Source organism: Zeugodacus cucurbitae, chromosome 4 (assembly GCF_028554725.1).
Source record: "Zeugodacus cucurbitae isolate PBARC_wt_2022May chromosome 4, idZeuCucr1.2, whole genome shotgun sequence".
Taxonomy (NCBI): Eukaryota; Metazoa; Arthropoda; class Insecta; order Diptera; family Tephritidae; genus Zeugodacus; species Zeugodacus cucurbitae.
Genome location: NC_071669.1, coordinates 16,975,197 through 16,993,555, shown reverse-complemented (window position 1 = coordinate 16,993,555; position 18,359 = coordinate 16,975,197). Strand labels below are relative to the sequence as shown.

Below are 18,359 nucleotides of genomic sequence, written 5' to 3'. Positions count from 1 at the left end.
GAGGATTTATTGCCATCCTATTGCGCTAATTCTTCAAACAATTTTATTTTGGAATGAATTTCTATGATCCCATTAAAGATCAATAGAAAACTGTCAAGCCTAAAAGTATGCAATTATTTATAGACCCACCTGATCCAATTGCCCTTTGCGCCACAACAAGTCAAACGGCAGACAGGTAAGAAAACTATACAACCAAAAACGATATGAATGAGAAAAGGCATTAACCAAAATCTGAACAACAACAAAAGGCAAAAGAATATACAATAAGCGAGGTGAGTGTGTGATTTTTTCGCTACCTGTGTGCCTGGACCGGCGGCACTGAGCCCTGAGAGGAGCTGCTTGCTTAACCAAATACACTGCAGAGACCGTGATCTGCGAACAGAACCAAACTACAATTAGCGCATTGTGCCGCCGAATTGAAAGCAAATACGCTCAGTCGCAACGGATTCGCGAGAGTGAGCGCAACGAGTGTATGAGTTCCGGAGTTGACGGCAAAACGCGAAAACGGCCAAATTGTTTGGAAGGCATATACATACATACATATCAAGGGCCGGCTTAAAGGGAGCAGCACACTTGCAGCCGGTTGCGGTGTGTGGCACAAGGCAGACAAAAACAATTTGTAGCACTGTGTGCCGCAGGAATTTGTGTAAAGTGAAAGATCTTGCTAAGAAATTTTCATTCAATATAAGGCGCTGACGAGTGAGTGTGGCATATAATTTAGTGTTGAAAATTCAGTTTTTTTTTCGATTATAATTTGCGGTTTTTGTTAATTTTGCGGCATTCCACGGTGGTTTTTTGTGGTCGCAGCTCGCATGTTTACTTGCTTTTTTCTTTGGTTTGCTCGCCTGATTATTGTGTGCTTGCGGTTGAGCTTCACTTTGAGCGCAACAAAATGCCGAAAACCAATGTGAAAACTGGTTTCTGAAAATTGCGCGCACGCATGCGCACAACGCTTGTTGGTACTGCGGAGCGGGACGGTGACGTTAGCGCGGTTTTGTTTACAAATTTTCAACTTAATGATGAGAAATATGTATTGTTAAAGTGTAGAAAAGAGTGGAAAGAAAAATAAAAATTGTTGGGAGATTGAGTGAAATGTGGAGATTTTACATAAACAATGCATGTGGGGAATTTGTTTTTACATAGTTATGAAAAATATAAAAAATATAGAAATTTAATATCAAAATATAAATTTAATTATCAAAGAAAAATTAATAAATAAAATAATTTCATCAAAATTCCTTAGTGGATTCTTCAAAACATAGTAAACTTGATTTAAAAAAATGTTTTAAATTAAAAAATAAATTAATTTATGAAATATGCTACATTAAAATAATTTTAATTAATTTAATAAATAAAAAAAATTTAATTAATTTAATAAATTAAAATATTTCAATAAATAAAAATAATTTTAATTAATTTAATATATTAAAATATTTAAATAAATGAAAATAATTAAAATTTAATTAATTGAAATAAATAACAATAAGTAAATTTTATTTAATTAAAATTAATTATATAATAATTAAAATAAATTATATATTAATAAATAAATTAGAAATTTTTAATTAGATTAATAAAAATTTAATGACATTTGAAGATTAAATACTCCAATAATTATTGATTAATTCTTAATGAACGCAAAAAATAAACCACTTTTAGTGATAGTACAACAACACAATAATTAATAATTTTTCATAAAAAATACAAAAAATAAATATTTTTATTAAATTTTAACCAATATTGAAAATTAAATAGTAAAACAATTGATATTTATTAATTAAATCTAAAAAATAATTTCAAAATTTCTTATTATGCAAAATAAAACCATTAAAATTTTGTTGTTTTTGTTTTTGTAGCATATTTGCAAAAAAATACGAATTAATATTAAATTAAAACATAATTTAATTGTTTTTTAGTTTTACTACAAATTCATGTACTGAATTGTAACTCAAACATTAGTTATAATTTAAATAAATAATAATTTTTAAACAATTATTAAACATTATTAGATTAAAAAAAAAATTATTAAATAATATGAGATCATTAAAAAATAATTAAATAATATTAATAAAAATTATATTAAAATTATTTAATAAAAATTCAAGTTAAAAAATTAATTAATTTTTTTTTTGAAAATCCTTTCAAATCTTCATGAAATATTGTAATCAATTGAAACTAAAAATGTAATTGAATTTAATTTTTATTAATATTTTTGTTAAATTAAAATAAGTAATTAATAAATAAATCATTAAAAAATTCGCTACTTAATTGAAGTTCGAAAAATATTTTATAATTTTTTTCGTTCATTTAACTAATTTAATTTCTAAATTTTAAAACAAAATTTTTTTTTAGTCAAAAATTATTATAATTAAATTGGAAAAGACTAAATTGATAAGTATTTCGAACTGAGAAATTTTTTATTATAATTAAAAAATAATATTTTCAATATCTGATATAATAAAATTTACCCCGAAAATTTAAAAATCAATATTCCCCCCGCTATCGCAGCGGAAACACGTTAAGTGCCTTTCAATTAAAAACATATCGGTTGCTAAACAAGATACAATAAAAAATACAACAACAAAAAATTGCTAACAGCACGTGCGCCAAACTGCTTTCAAAGAATATATACACAAATCTCTGCGTAGATCCACATGAAAAGACTAAAGTGACAAACGTGAACGCACGCACAATAAATAATTAGTTGCCGCCGCTGTCGACAGCAACAAACAGACAGAGTTTAGCGGCAAGCGCGTGTAGAGAGCAACACAGAAAGAAAAAAACAATTAAAACTAACAACTAGTGTGTTGCCGCGAGCCAACTTTGTTGCAACATTAATTAACAGATATAAATTCAAAACAACAACAACAACCCAGAGAATAACACAACACAACTGAGAGTATTCGCGCTCAGTTTGTCCCCACAAAACGGTGTGCAACAACAATGGGCACACGTGTTCCACCACCTTGCCCCACACCATTACACTGCGATCAGGCTGCTATGGCTGGCCTGCCACAGCTCATCACCGACTTGCAACGTCTGTCCGAGGATCAGGAGAGCGCCGATTTAGTATTCATTTGTGGACGTGAGGAGGAACGTATTTATGCGCATCGCATTTTGTTGATGGCACGGTAAGTGGGCGTCGGTTAAATATACCCACATATGTACATATACACATATCTATATCCCTTGCAAACTGCTGTAATGCGATCGGTTGCACGCTTTTGTACAAAACCGCGTCGCGTTGTTGCTTGTGGCAAGCAGTGTGATTCAGTTACACCGTCAGTGCGTGTTGCAATTTTTTAATTACACTTCTATTTTATTGTTGTTGTCATGCATTTATTCATTCTGTTTAATTGTATTTCATTTTAACTTTTGCGGCGGCACATGTTTAATTCATTTGTATTTCCATATTTAATTGTTGTGTGGCAATTGTGTTATGTATTTATTATATTTGGCAGCAATTGTGCGGCGTCAGTTGTTTGGCTTGAATAATTATCACACACACACACTTACACATTTGCACTTTTGTTGCCCTTTTAATGCATTAAATGACTTAATTACATTTTTTATAGTTAATTAATTCTTTATATTTTTTTTTCACTTGTACTTCAAATGTATTTAATTACTTGCCACATGCAACTTGCTGATTTGTAAACAGGCACCAACTAATTGCACATACAATAAATTACCGTTGCAATTGTTTAATTAAAATTATAATGTAAATGAAATTATTAATATTTTTACTAATTACAGCTGCAAGAGCTTTAAGACAGCTAAACGTGGCGAAATCTGTCGCATACCCGGCTGTTCGGTGTCACCAGCAGCGCCAGGTACACCCACACCAGTGCGATTGCCGCATGTCAATCCGGATGTGTTTCGCCAATTCATCGTTTATGTCTACACAGCGAAGGTAAATTTATAACAAATTTAAATAAAAATTAAATAAAAATTATCAAAACATTTGCTTTTAATATGTATATCTTCTAGATTATGCTGCAAGATTCACGTGTCTTTGAGATGATGACACTCGCACAAGATATGGGTGTGGAAGAATTGCGTGCAGCTTGCGAAGATCATGTCATATCAACACTATCTGTAGACAATGCATGCACATTTCTCACTTCCGTCATGGAAATACACGAAAAAGCAGGTGAGACATATTTATATATAAACGTAAAGTATCAAAAACAAAGGCGTTTGGGTATAAACTGCACCTATTTATAATAAATATTATTTGATTAATATTTTAGTGGCAATTTTTGTTGTTGCAATAGCAAAAATCACACTGACACAGTATTTCTGTTGCAAATTGCTTTAAATGTTATGGAGAAGGTGCTCGCCTGCTTCTCATATAATTAAAATACTGCCCTTGTAATATATTTTAGTATTAATATAATAACAAATATCTATTTCACTTACCTTACTCACATATAACAAGTTGCAACATGTTTGCGCGTAGTCATTAACTTGAATGTCGCAGAAGTCTCAAGTTCGCAATTTGCTTGCCACCCAATGGGCACACACACTGCAATGAAGTTAAAATGTTACTTAAAGTATCGCAAATTGTAGAGCAATCTTACTTTTGATGAAGTAAATTTGAAATAAACTTATAAGCAATACTTCCGCCCTGTGCTGGGTGTTCAACAGGAAGCACTTGTCTTTGCCAGTCATTTGCAGTTGGTTGCTTGGAATTTGTGTATATTTTACTATTTACAACTTGTATAACACTTGCACACCAACAACAACATTATGCACTACTCATTTATTACTTTTAAAAAACATAAAACTAATTACAAATGTAATTAACACAACATTTTTAACAATCACGAAATTTCAACAATTGTTCTGAATAAACTGCACCGGAAAGTGAAGCCAAGATTTGAGCGGCTAACAGTAGGTTGCCAGATTCATTTGGTGTTATTGAAGTTTTGGTACAGAATGACGAAGAAAATTAATTTTTATATTGAATAGAGGGGGAGAATATATTGAAAATAAGAAAATATATAGTTAATATTATAAATATTCAGTGAAATATATATCTCAAAACATATTTTTATAAATAATATTTCCTCAAAGTCACTTTAATTAACTTCGTGTGGTAACACACAGTCGGTGTGTGTCTTTGCTAGGCTCTCCAAACTGGCCTCAACTGATTTAGTAGTGCCCAAAAGCGCCATCTGTTGTTAAATTTATAGAAACTCCTCAGATTTCACAGAGGAGTATGTCTGAAATGAAACAGGGCGTCTGTGACTATAGCAATGAATAACCAAAAGATTTAAAAAATTAAAATATTGAATCTATAATATACTTTAAGAACATATAAAAGCTACAGGCTAGTTAATTTAGTGCTAATATATACATAGAATCTTAAAATACCGTACATAGTAGGGACAGTCAGTAAAAATCCAGAAGAATATAACCATAGAAAGTTATATGAAGCTCAATCAATAAATTCCACAATTATAGGTTTGAAAATATAAAATTTTATTTTATTTTTAAACAAATTACATTTTTTCAATAAAAATTCGCTTACTTAAAATTTAATTAATATATATATAAGAGAAGAAAAAAATATCGAATAGCAAATAAAACATTTTCCATGAACTAATTCTGCGAAGAAACAACACTGCAGGGTAAAATGTCTCCCTTGCATAAAACGAGCAACACCTTTTAAAACCAATTTGACATTTCTCCGCGTAGCTGTCAAAAAAAGAGCGCTGGTAAGCGACGCCGGTAATCGTTTACGCGAAAAAGATTGTTAATTTTTATTAAAATAACACAAAAAAGTGCAAAGTTATTAGCGCCAACATGTCTTTTAAAGGCAATACGAAGGTCCAAAAGGTGATGGTCCAACCCATCAATCTGATCTTCCGTTACCTACAGAATCGTTCGCGCGTACAAGTTTGGCTTTATGAAAACGTTTCGCTGCGTATCGAGGGACACATTGTAGGCTTTGATGAATACATGAATCTAGTGCTGGATGATGCCGAGGAAGTGTGGGTGAAGACACGTACACGCAAGAATCTTGGACGCATCATGCTCAAGGGTGATAATATAACATTGATACAGAATGTGAGCCCATCAAAAGACTAAGCGCAACAACAAATGTGAGGTTATGTGCCACTACAACCGAAAGAGCGCGATTCGCGGGGAAAGTGGCATTTCCAAATGTAGGCGACTTGCAGAGCAACTAGACTTTAATATTATGCATTAAATTAAACTAATACCGTAAATTCATTACTACATATACTTAAACTGTATGCGAAATGTGTATTTTCTATAATGCACCAATAAGAACTCAGGTTGCACAATGGTGGATGCATGGATTTTGACCACTGAACTAAAAAATAAGTTAGTTTATAAACGAATTGTAATTGAATTTAGGTTTTGTTCTAATTCCAATGAATGTGAGAAAATAAAAGTGAGATATGAAAAAAGAAAATAAAATTGTGTTATTAAATGTTTTCGAAGTGGTTTGGGAAGTCTACTAAGCTACTAATGTTTTTGCCATCCTAAATCAATTTCCAGGTGCCAAATGTGCCGCTTCCTTTATGGAGCGCTGCATTATTTACATTGGCGAGAATGCCAGCGAGTGTGCTAAGACCAATGCCTTTCTCAATTTAACCAAGGATGCATTAGTCAAACTAATATCTTCAGATTATGTGAGTATAGTGCTCTATATATTTTGGATTTCTTAATAATTTCTCTTTTCTGCTATCCTTCACTTAGTTTTGCCTCGAAGAGGAAGACGTTTGGCGTTGTGTGCTCGCCTGGGCTAAAAATCAAGCTGGTGTCACACAACCCACCGCACATTGGACTGAGGAGGAACGTGCACGTGTTTGCCAACATCTCTCAGGCGTTATGTGTCATGTACGTCTGCTGCTAATCGATAGTCAAGTATTTGCTGAAGAAGTGGAACCAACTGGCGCTGTGCCGATGGAATTGTCATTGGAACGTTATCGTTATGCAGCTTTGCATTCAAATAAAGGTGGCGGTGGTGTTAATGCTGGGCAAATGCTACCATCTATACCGGGGATGACCGAAGATGATAAACGTTTGCAACCAAGACTAACAGTCAACATGTTTCCAGGTTCGCAGTTGTTGCGGAATGATAAACTGCATTTACAGAGTGTGCTAAATGGATGGTAAGAAAAAGCAGTTTGATAAATTAGTTAAAACTTCCACTACATGTTTTTTCGGCATTTCTATAGGTACGGTATGCCCAAACAATCTTGGCGTTTGGTTTTCCGCGCATCAACTCATGGTTATTCATCAAGCGCTTTTCATCGCTACTGTGATGGCGTAGCACCCTGTTTTGTTGTTGGCATTGTAAGTGTAAGAGAAAATTATGATATTTTTTATGAAATTCATATATTTTATTCATTGCAGGGTTCACGTGGCGAACTAAGCGGTGGCTACACTGATGTTGCCTGGGCAAAAACTAATCGTAAAGGCGGTTATATACATTCAGAGCGTGCTTTTCTCTTTGCACTTAATCCCGCTGGCGGTGATCCACCAGTGAAGTTCGATATTATTAAAAAACCGTATGCAATCTGCTATCATCCAGAGTAAGCTCACTAAATAGTTTGATTTTTTTCAAATAAAATTGATTTTATTTTTATTTTCCACATTCACTCTAGCTGCGGTCCAATTTTTGGTGCTGGCGCCGATTTACTTATAGCGAACAATTCCAACACCAATATGGACTCCTACTCGAATTTACCGCACTCATATGATGGTCCAAATGCCACTTATTTAACACTCTTTGGTGATTACAATTTTACGGTTGTCGACTATGAAGTCTACACATTGTCCACGAATACAACAGCAGGTATGGGCGGCGGTAGCGCTGGAAATAATGGCAACAGCAGCGTTTCTGGAAATAATGCAAGCAACAACAATAACAATAATACATCCTACAGCAATACTGGCAATAACAATAGCAGCGGCAATTTGTCAACAAATGTTGGCGGTGGCGGCGGCAGTGCTGCCGGTGTAGGTGGTAATGGCAGTGGCGGTGGCGGCACTGTCGGCATGCACAAACCAAAATATGAGCGTTATTGATTGGTTGTTGTTTACGCAGTTTGTTTGATGTATGTTTTTGTGTACTTATGTATGCCTTTTAATTGTATTTCTTTATTTGTAAGTACCATTTGTGCCTTGAGATAATTTTGCGTACTTTTGTAGTTTTTTAGCGTATGATATAATGCGTGATCTTGTACTATTAGTGTAGTAATTTTGCTATATTTCATTATTTGCTATTAAAAATTTGATATTCATATGAGTTCGTTGTGTTATTTACTACAATTTTATTAATATTTTGAGCTTCTTTGGTTTTGTGAATAGTAGCTAATCTCGATAGCGAGTTATTCGTTGGCTGTCCGCGTCATTCGTTAACTCAATGGTGTTGACAGGACGTAGTGTTTATTGAAATTGGTTTTAATATTTTCAAAAAATATTTAGATTATAAAAAATTGTGTTACAGAATTATTCAAAATTTAATAAATCACCATAACCTCAATTTTTTAGCTTCAAATTCAAGCTATTTAACGAAAAAGCGGAAAATAAAGTCTATAAAAAATTCATTTTTCTTTATGTGTCAACAACAATGTCACCAAAAACCAAGCAGCAACATGTGTTGACAGCAGTAGCTGCAAATTTCTAACGGCTACAAGAACAACACAAAAGCATTGTAATAAAAACGTAAAGAATTGTATGTAGCTTTAGCAAAAACCGACAAAAGAGTAGTCGTTGACTGACGTGCAAACAACAAAAAGTCCAGCTGCAGTTGTATGTTGCATGTTCGTATTTATGCATGCATTTAGTTGACTTGACTACTACAGCAGCAAATGTTGCCGCCGTGTTGAGACACAAATTTTCCATTTAAAGTTATGCGCAAAGGACACGCGACAACTGCAAGCATGTGCGCTACACTTGTTCGCTGTAAATCCTGCTGCTGCATATTGTTGTCGTTGTTATTGTTGCATTTGCAACAAAGAATATAGCAACCATTTCAACTGTTCTCTGGTCCGTCTGTAGGTGTTGTTTTGTTGCCCGTGATTTGCAACTTACAACTGAATCAGGTGTTAAATATGCGAAACACATAAAAATACATGGCAACACAAATGGTATAGTAATAACAACAACAGCAGCAATATGCTATATATGCAACAAAATGCTGCATGTTAAGTTAACCGTTGGCAAAAGCACAAAAAAAGCATATTTCTTCAAAAAATGTTTTGCTAGTTGTACGTCTGTTGACTGTCTGCCGCTTGTTATGTGTTTTTGTTGTTTGTATTGTTGCTGACTTGCTTTAGTTGCAGTCGTCGAGCAGCAGGTGACAATTTACAGCTTAATTTAATTTGTTGCGCCTAGCAGCTAGCACTAGTTTGGAGTGCAGAAGTAGTTATTTTGGTTTGGTTCGGTTGGTTTGTTAGTGGATGTCCGTGTTGACGAAGACTTAAGCAACAAACCCGATGAGTTTTAAGTGCATGGGAGTATTTGATAGACGAATGGTAGATGGAATTAATAAATTGAGTTCTTGGAAAATATTCGAAAATTAAAAAAAATTAAATTGAAAGAGGAATTTGTATTAATAAAATAATATAATAATAGTGAATAAAAATACCAAGGAATTTAATAAATCAAAAATAAAAATTTGTAAGAAATAATAATAAATATTTCATAAATATTAAATAAATAATATTTTAATGGAAATATAATAACAAACCAGGAAGTAATATCTAAAAAATACCAAAATTTTGTAAAAAAAATAATAGTTTGACACGTGCGCAGTTTGAAATTTATTTTGTAAACCCTCGCTTAATTTGTTTCCTGCAAAATCTAAAAAATATTACAATTACATGCCAGAAAAAATGCAAATTAATTTATATTGAATAATTTCTTAAAAACAAAAACCTATTCATCCACAAAACGAATTTATGCCGTCATTTCCGTTCAGTTAGCGCAAATTTCGTGCTAAAAGTGAAACGCAATCTCGTTTAATACCCCAAAAAAGCGATTTAACACAATGCGTGAGCGATTAAAATGCCATCAACCAGCGCTAAATCACAGAAATATACATATATTTGTGCATTTATAATCACCAATGAAATCAATATGCCAAAAATTAGATTCATGCACGCAATCAAATTTAATTGCGGAGGAGTTTACGAAAACCAATTGACTTGAACTGTGTTAATGTTGCAAAAATGCTTTGAAAAAGCCTCGTAAGTAGTTGATAATTTCGATGGTTTAGCATAGCACGTGCTTGCGTGTTAAAAGCAATGCCTACTGGCATTTAATTCTATTTTCAAGAATTGCGAGAATTAAAAGTAAGATTACTGCGAATATTCTTGTAAATTAGTTTTTAATTATATTTTTGGTTTTTTGTTGGATACATGCTAATAGGCGTTGAACTACATCCTGTTCTATTCTTGTAATAATATGTAAATCAAGGGATGTTAAAAGTTTGTTTTGAAAAATATGTTGTGAATAGTTGTAAATAATGTTCTTCCAATAATGTTAAGTCTTTTCGAAAGAAAAATATGTCCCTCAGTCTTCTGGAAACTTACTAACTATTCGATAAGTTCAATGAAAGGGAATGTGAGACAGATGTACTGATTGAGAAGCCATATTTCATACTATTTCCATTGAATATTTGCAGCTAAAAAGGTTTTACACCATCTAAGAAGAACTTAATTTTGTAATATCAAACTTATAAACCCCCACTTGCCATATACATATAGTATGCAGTTTGATGAAAGGTCCAAGTCTACTTGATTGCTGTCATGTCTTGGAAAGTAAATAACTCCAACTTTTCTTGATTGCTCGCTGGGTAAAAACTCTGAACTTTATGTTCTCAGCGACATTTATTTCCACCTGTAGGAAGAAGAACAGACTCGATTTATACGTTAAAATTTATATAGTCCGGGTAAATTTTATCAATGCACAACATCGAAAGAGTATCTCTGTGGGGTAGTAAACCTTCTAGATGTATTCGTTACCAAATTTAGGGGTTCTGTCTGCTTCCAGCCAAGAAATATAAAATCTCTGGAATCTCTAATGGAAATTTCAAACGAGAGTAGCCTCTCAACTCGGTCGAAACAGCCTAACGTTAGATAACTTCTAATTTTTATTCCATAAAAGTTATTAAAGAAATTGCCACACATTAGCGGTAAGCTATTTTACTATTAGACTCGTGTGGGTGTCGTGTGACAGCGGAATCGCTGGCAAGTGCAGAGCGAATGAGCTTGCAAGGAGGGGCGCCCGTCGTTCTATTTCACCATGCTGGTAACAAGTCTGCGCTTCGTTGTCCTCTTGTACTCTAGCATTGGATATTTGGACCTCTCGCGAGCTTGTTAACTAGAGGTTGCGAGATACTTTCGTTTCAGAGTGGACCGCAGTAGGTCGGCGGAATTACGCGCGCTTAAAAAGGATCACCTGCAATAGTGGGAGTACTCACCAGACACTGCGGAATAGGCATACATTCGATGAGACTAGGAATACTCCCGGACGCAAACTGCCATAGCTGTATGGAGGAAGGCGAGGTGGAAACAACAAGTCGTTTCCTTCTCAACTGTCCAGAGTTCGGAAGATTGTTGCGATATGTAAGCGTCTTCTTTGCGATCCCTACATAGGAGTCTTCTGTTATCACAACGGATTGACACCTTTAGCTGTTTAAGTGGGGTCCTCCGCGAAATCTGTCGCGGTGCTCAGCATTTTCACGCCAACCTCATCTAACCTGCTACAACGACTACGGAAACATTATGTTCTAATTAGACTACCTTTCAATCTTATACAAAAATATTTCTGGTTCTTTCTATAAAAACATCTGGATCCATATAACTTTAGTAGTCTCATGTCGGAAATAATATTCCACAGCAGTCTAACGAGTTTTAAAACAGATTGTTCATATAACTTTTTTTTGATACCTAGACCCGAATTTTTTTCAATAAAACTGAAAGAAATCGGAAAAGAAGGCTACTGTAAGATCATCAGTGGATCTTGAAAAGAGCTTGATCCACTACTATACAATGTAAATCGGTAATCTGGAATCAGAACTTATGCCACTACTGCAGACTTCAATGGAATGGCTGGGTTCAAACCCAGATCGATATATGAAAAAATCTCATTTTTCGGGAGGTAATATTGAATTTGGGAATGTATTACAGTATATTATAGATGTTGCGAACAAAAATATGGAAATCCTGCAAATAAATTTTCAATCATCAGTGATCTATAAGTTCGTTGTATTCGAAACAGTTCTAGTAACTAGATATTGTTCTCCTATGGAAACGATAAACCGAAGGACGAATTTCTTGTATGAAAAACTTCATCAGTAGTTCGAAGATGGCTTTAAGTTTGTAGTATTATCTCATTCTGGAGATCTATTATGATGAGAGCGGGTTCCTCAAAGCCTTACGTTTTCCAAGACGGCTTGTGTACGACCATTGCTGGTATCCATGATATACTGGGCGCGTAGCAACTTTCTTCAACTTACTGTCTGCCTCAAATATACTATGAATAATTAACAAATATGAACAATTAAATAAAACACAAATAAATTATTATTAAAAAATCATCAAATAAATCCAACCAATTAAACGCCCGAGACACGCTAAAAGCCGCTTTCCCAACAGCTATTTCGCATTTATCATAACCACAAACACACACACTCACAGACACACGAGTACAACGCTACGTCTGATAGCAGCTCCGTTGCCCGGTGCAATCGCTGCAACCAATTTTTGCCTAACCAATATTTCGCGGCACTTTGGCGAATTTGATTGCGTTGCCTAGTCAAATGCAGGTTTTAATGCGCGTAAATAAATCGTCACATATCGAAATGGTTGTAACGGTTGCTGTATTTTGCCTACCAAACGGTAAATAATAGTTTGAGGTGTGTACCAAAGCCGATATGAGGTGTGGAAGTGCATCTCTAGCTGCTGCTGTTGTTGCACTTATAATATATATGCGCGTATAGTTAGTTGTTGGCATATCATATAGCGGCTTAGCGCATTAATTTCGCATATTGTCGGTCATATAATTGCGTATTTGTGCGAAAATTTCACCTGTTTGTGGGTAATAAATTTGAAAATGACCGCAAACAAAAGATTTAAACGACAAACGTACTGGTGGCTGTACCACTCTGTGAGTTTATAAAGGTAGCTGGCAAGGAGTCGTTGACACGTGAATTGATTGCGTAAATTTGTTTGATGCGTATGTGATTTTGCAATCGGTTGCCACCCCATATTTATTAATGATTTGAAGTTGTGAAAACCCGATTTTAGTAGAGTCTTCCAGTCTTTACTTCTCACAGCTTTTGCTAAATCTAAACACTAAGTCACCATCAGCTGGTACGAGTATTGAATATATTAAATTGAAGGCATATTCAAGGTATAAAGTTCCTTGGTTTTAGTAGCCTAAACTACTCCGATATAATTGAGAACTGGAAATGGAAAAGAAGCCTATTTGGTGGAAAGTGAAGAAGAAGATCTTTGTCAAATGATGGTATTGAAACGAACTTGAGTAGTTAGTCGGATAGGAAGAACGGCTGAAAGTGGAGTCAGGAATAAACAGGAATTCAATGAAAGACGATGCAATCAATGTTTCATCCCACAACAGTGACAATCTTCAAATAGCAATGAGCCCTCTAAAATATACTAAAGATCAATTTTATTGGAGGGCGAATTATTTCAAAAAACTAGTGGGAGACTTGACTGATAGGCAAAATATATCTAATTTATAAAATAATCTATTCTCCGAACTTCTAAAGTTAAATATATGAAGTGCTATAAGCTTGAATTCCCCATTGAAGAGATGGGTATCAATGTGCCATTACCCAATTCTAAAAATATACAAATATAGTCGACAAAAAACTGGCTGTGTCGATCTGGTGTTGTAACAAGACGTTGTTGGAGATCCCCTTTAACCTTCAGGAATCCAAACAGTGACAGTTACCGTGGAAACAGCACGCGATATATCACATATAAGGATTGAATCTTATACGTGTGTTTTATGAACTCGGAGAACGACAGAAAATGATCATTACAAACGATTTAGTCCATTATAGATATATCATTATCAGCAAAATAATAAATGTGAATTAAAGGCATTTCCGAAATGTATTGCTATTAAAGGAGTAGTACACCTCTTCTTTCGGGAAAAGTCCCGCATCATGGCCGACCTAGTAAATGGTACGGAATGGTTCTGACAATATATGTGGACCTGCAACTCAGAATGAATGAGAGAAATATTTATGTACTTCTATGTGTTGGCTATGTATAACACTTTCAACGAAATTAGACACACATTTAGTGCCAAAAGTACTTTATCTGCTTCCATATATAATCGTAACGCTAACAGGAACGTAAGGGGCATTTAATTCACAATTGGATAAATTAGCAAATTCTTCAATGGCAATTGAATTCAATTTTTCGTAGAGTAAATCTGTTATTATAAAATTATTGCGTAGAATTCGGTATATCTTAGGCCATCATCAACTTTTCCTCGGTTTTGAAATGTTGAAACTTGGACAGCAAACCCAATCAAACGTTTTCCAGATTCAGCTAATTCCTGAATTCTGTTTATGTAGAGCTTAGATTAGAAATTGTAGATCTAGATTAGGCTAGGCTAGGTTGGAAGGCTGATCATTCCGTTTGAGGTTGCTGCGGATCACACTTGAAAAACCAGAAGTGCTGATTCTTTATGATACTAAAAAAAAAACTCTACTACCTATGTATCAATAAGACAGTCATGTGCTGGGTTCACAGAAGGTATGACTACCGAGATTGCACGACCTTAGTCGGGCGAAAGCTAGTCATTGAAGGTGCTTAGATGATTCCACCTCGTTCCTCCTCCATACAGTTATGGCAACTTGCACTTGAATCTGTAGTCTCATCTCATACATGCCTATAGGACTGTGTCTGGTCAGCACTCTTATGATTGTGGCAAGATAAACCTTGCTGATATAGAGCAATTAGAATGACTCTTTGCGCTTCAATCCGGGCCTGAAGGATCTTGAAATCGCAAAAGTGCTGGTTGTTCAGCACTTACCCAGCTCATTCGAACGTATGTGGACCACGAACTATCGACTTGTTCCCAGTCCGATGACACAGTTGCTAAGATGGCAGGTAGGTCTAAGACGGTGCCGAATAATTCCAACACTGTTAGACGGTTTGGTATATCAGCGAGCGCCTACGAGATTCAAAAAGATTTTGAGCGTGAAAAAGTGAGAAAAATTTCAAGTTCTACTATTTTTAGACCGATATAAATTCCCAGTTCCCCCAAAGCTATGAAAATTGATGCACATCTGAAGCGCACGTGCGGTCATTCGCAACACTGAATGTCAATTAAATACATGGAATTGACAGCAAACGGCAGATCATTTGGAAGAATACTTTAAAGCTTGTAAATATGTCTCAAGCGAGCATTTCTGCGGCCAACGCCGACGTAGATGGTGCGAATGTATGCGAAAGCGCGCACAGCAATTAGCTGTTGGCACTAATTAACACTTGGGCTCCCAAATGGCAATGTGTGGCATAAACAATGCACGACACTGGCTGAATAAGAAGCAACGACAACAAGAAGAAGAACAATAACAACCAGTGTAAAATTGTAAGAATTGACTTTGCCAAAGCAGACAATTCCGCTTTGCCATTAACACATTCGCACGCATGCGCGCAACGCTTGCGTTTAGAGCGTGACGCAAAAGTCTCAGCTGCTGCTGCAACATCTAGATGCGTGTGGTGGCATGTTGCAAGGCAAGCGCGTGCCCCATAAATGGATAAAATGTAGCGTGGCGTTCAACGAAGATGTGCCACAATGGAGGCCGCCGCTTTGCGTTTCTTTGTTGTATCTGTTGTTGTTGTTGGCGTTGCAAATCCTTTTATGGCAGCAGTTCGTTTCATATACAATTGCTCGGCGCTTTTAATTGTGTGCGTGCGTGTGGCGCAAATGAAGATCTTTGCCAAGGCAATTGTAAGCGCGCCGCTTGGCGCAATCAAAAGGCCGCGCTGGCATTGTTTGGACAGTGTGTCGGCGTTGCCGCAATTGGCACCGCTCGTTGATCTTTCGTGTTTTGGCATAACAAATTTTTCGCGCACACACACAGTCTCTTTTGCGCACTGACACTTGTTGCATGTTTGTTGCCGAAATGTTTCTGAAGGTGTCTTCTTCTTCTTCTTCTTCTTTTTCTCCGTGTTCTTGCGTTTCGTAGAATTTTTGCTGGAATTCCCGTTCGTTTTTGGTGCGCCACTTAGCTGCCGCATAACAAATCCTTTGGGTATACATACAATTCGCACCTGATATCATCGTGTTTTAAGACTTCTTATCGGGGACAAGCTATTTGTTGTAGTTGATTTATTTTTTGTTGCTTTGTTGGATATTTCTAAACAACTTGTTTATACGTGGGTTAGGTTAGGTGCGAGGACCATTCCCTAAGAAGGAGATACACTTAGACTATTAAGAACAATCCTTTGTGATGTCAAACAAATTTAACCCCCTCACTTAAATTTAAGAATCGACAAAGCACCAAGAATCTACCTAAAAGTGAAATCCAAAGAATTTTTTCGTAGATCTCGCCAAGACGGGGCATTCCACAAGAAAATGTTGGGAAAGATTCTGCTTCATCCTCTTCCAAGCAGCTACTGCAGCTAGCGTCCGGCTTTGCTTAGAGAAAAATTGACCTTCCCTTGACCTCTTGTGATTTACTTTGGGCCAGAAGGATATAGTGACAGTGGTACCTAGGAGAAAATCCGGATGAATAATAGAAGTATTTTACCGAAGACTGAAGAGCTCATATTATGCACATATCGTTAAAATTTTTCACACCTAAAGTAAGGTCTTGGAGTATGTCAATGATCTTCTGAATGATTTCTAAGTTCAGATTATAAATTGAGGCTACGCACAGCGATCTGTGGTCTTTTGTGACCTCCCCTATTTCTATAATGACTTGATTAGTCCCCGTCCGTGTGACGAATTCAAATATAGAGCTCGGGCTAAGAGAGACGATGCGCTCCATACTTGGATGTTTGAAACCCAAGATACTACTACTTAATGAGTCCTAGTTTAATTCTTTAAAGAACTTGTTGGAACCGCGTTCCTGAATAGACATGCTGCTTAAAGCGGAGGTCAACTTAGGGCCATCTGTTATACACGCGATCGCAAGCTAAGCCACAGAGGTGTAGTGAGTGAGTTTGAGTCTACTTTTATATAAGTAAAGATCTCTGTGACTTGACTAATCCGTCAATATTTAGATTACATATTCTTTACTACGTATGGCGAGACTTTCGGATCGTTCCAAAAATCTAGAGGTTTAACAGATTGTTTCTATCTCCGCAGTCTCTCTTTTATGGCAACAATTGCCAATTCTATTGTGAGACCATTTGGATTCACACTGAATTTGATTCCTACATGCTCGGGCCAGCTGTCTTTGTGGATATCGACATTACAGTACCAACAATACATAGTTAAAAGTTGCATTTTTTCTGATATTTGGTATTCATTGGTCTCCTATAAACAAGACTCGTTCCTAGGGGAAATAATACCTCTGTTGTAGATCCAAGTAAGAAGAGCTCTGAATGCATTCAATTCAAGAACATTGAAGAGTATAATAGATGCATTCTCATATAGAGGAGCAGAAGTGATAATCTTCCTTAAAAAAGAAAGACTTCGGACTTTTACGAATTTTCAATGAATACTTACCTCTAATCCAAGGAACGAAGATATCAATTGGTTACTTTATAGTCTGGCAGAGACTTTTAAAGATCTTGGTTGATCCAATGAAGGTCCTAGAAATGGAGGAGGAGCTTTGAAATTCTAAGCGCAAAGTAGCTAGCTTAGTTGGTTATTCAGAGTGATTCAGAGTAACGAGGGGATGTCTTCTTTTGGAAAGAAATAAATACCAAAGATCAAGCAGTCGTAACTTAGGACAATAGGAAACGAACTCAGTTTTATATGCAGTAGAGGACTGACAACTCGATAAAATTACTCAAGACTATTTGAAGAATGCGCTCTGCCGCTACAATACAACAACAACAACTAGGTTCCGATTAAAGGTAATAATTTATCGAGGAGTGTGCTTGAGTCAATACCACTGGAGTTTCGAAACAAAAATATCTCCCGTTCACACTGCTCATTACTACTTATTTTTGTCTAATCTTATTGCTTACTATCAGTTTCGCAGCCTCTCGAGTATCAACTTATTTCTGTGAGTACATCTCCATCTAATGACACACAAGCAACAACAACATTTTAACCGTACTACGGAATGTTGCACATGTCAATTTCATACACCCAAAAATCTAAAATGAAAATAACATATGAACAGACAGACAATATTGCACATATAATAT

General features: G+C 35.5%; 2 protein-coding genes across 3 annotated transcripts; both read left to right on the top strand.

Moving 5' to 3' along the window:
- The first annotated feature begins 214 nt into the window (after window positions 1–214).
- LOC105215635 (uncharacterized) lies at window positions 215–8,287 on the top strand. Of its 2 annotated transcripts, none has more exons than XM_054229302.1 (9): window positions 215–699; window positions 2,649–3,131; window positions 3,757–3,913; window positions 3,991–4,153; window positions 6,532–6,665; window positions 6,733–7,148; window positions 7,215–7,332; window positions 7,393–7,571; window positions 7,644–8,287. In XM_054229302.1, the coding sequence occupies exons 2-9, from the start codon at window positions 2,944–2,946 to the stop codon at window positions 8,065–8,067; spliced, it is 1,779 nt and encodes a 592-aa protein (XP_054085277.1). In that variant the 5' UTR covers window positions 215–699; window positions 2,649–2,943; the 3' UTR covers window positions 8,068–8,287. The 2 variants fall into 2 exon arrangements, with proteins under 2 accessions (XP_054085277.1, XP_054085276.1); XM_054229301.1 differs by having other exon boundaries at window positions 2,509–3,131.
- Window positions 5,689–6,450, top strand: LOC105215626 (probable small nuclear ribonucleoprotein E). Its single transcript, XM_011189644.3, has one exon. It carries the CDS (start codon window positions 5,812–5,814, stop codon window positions 6,094–6,096), a length of 285 nt encoding a protein of 94 aa, XP_011187946.1. The 5' UTR covers window positions 5,689–5,811; the 3' UTR covers window positions 6,097–6,450.
- Window positions 8,288–18,359: the final 10,072 nt, after the last annotated feature.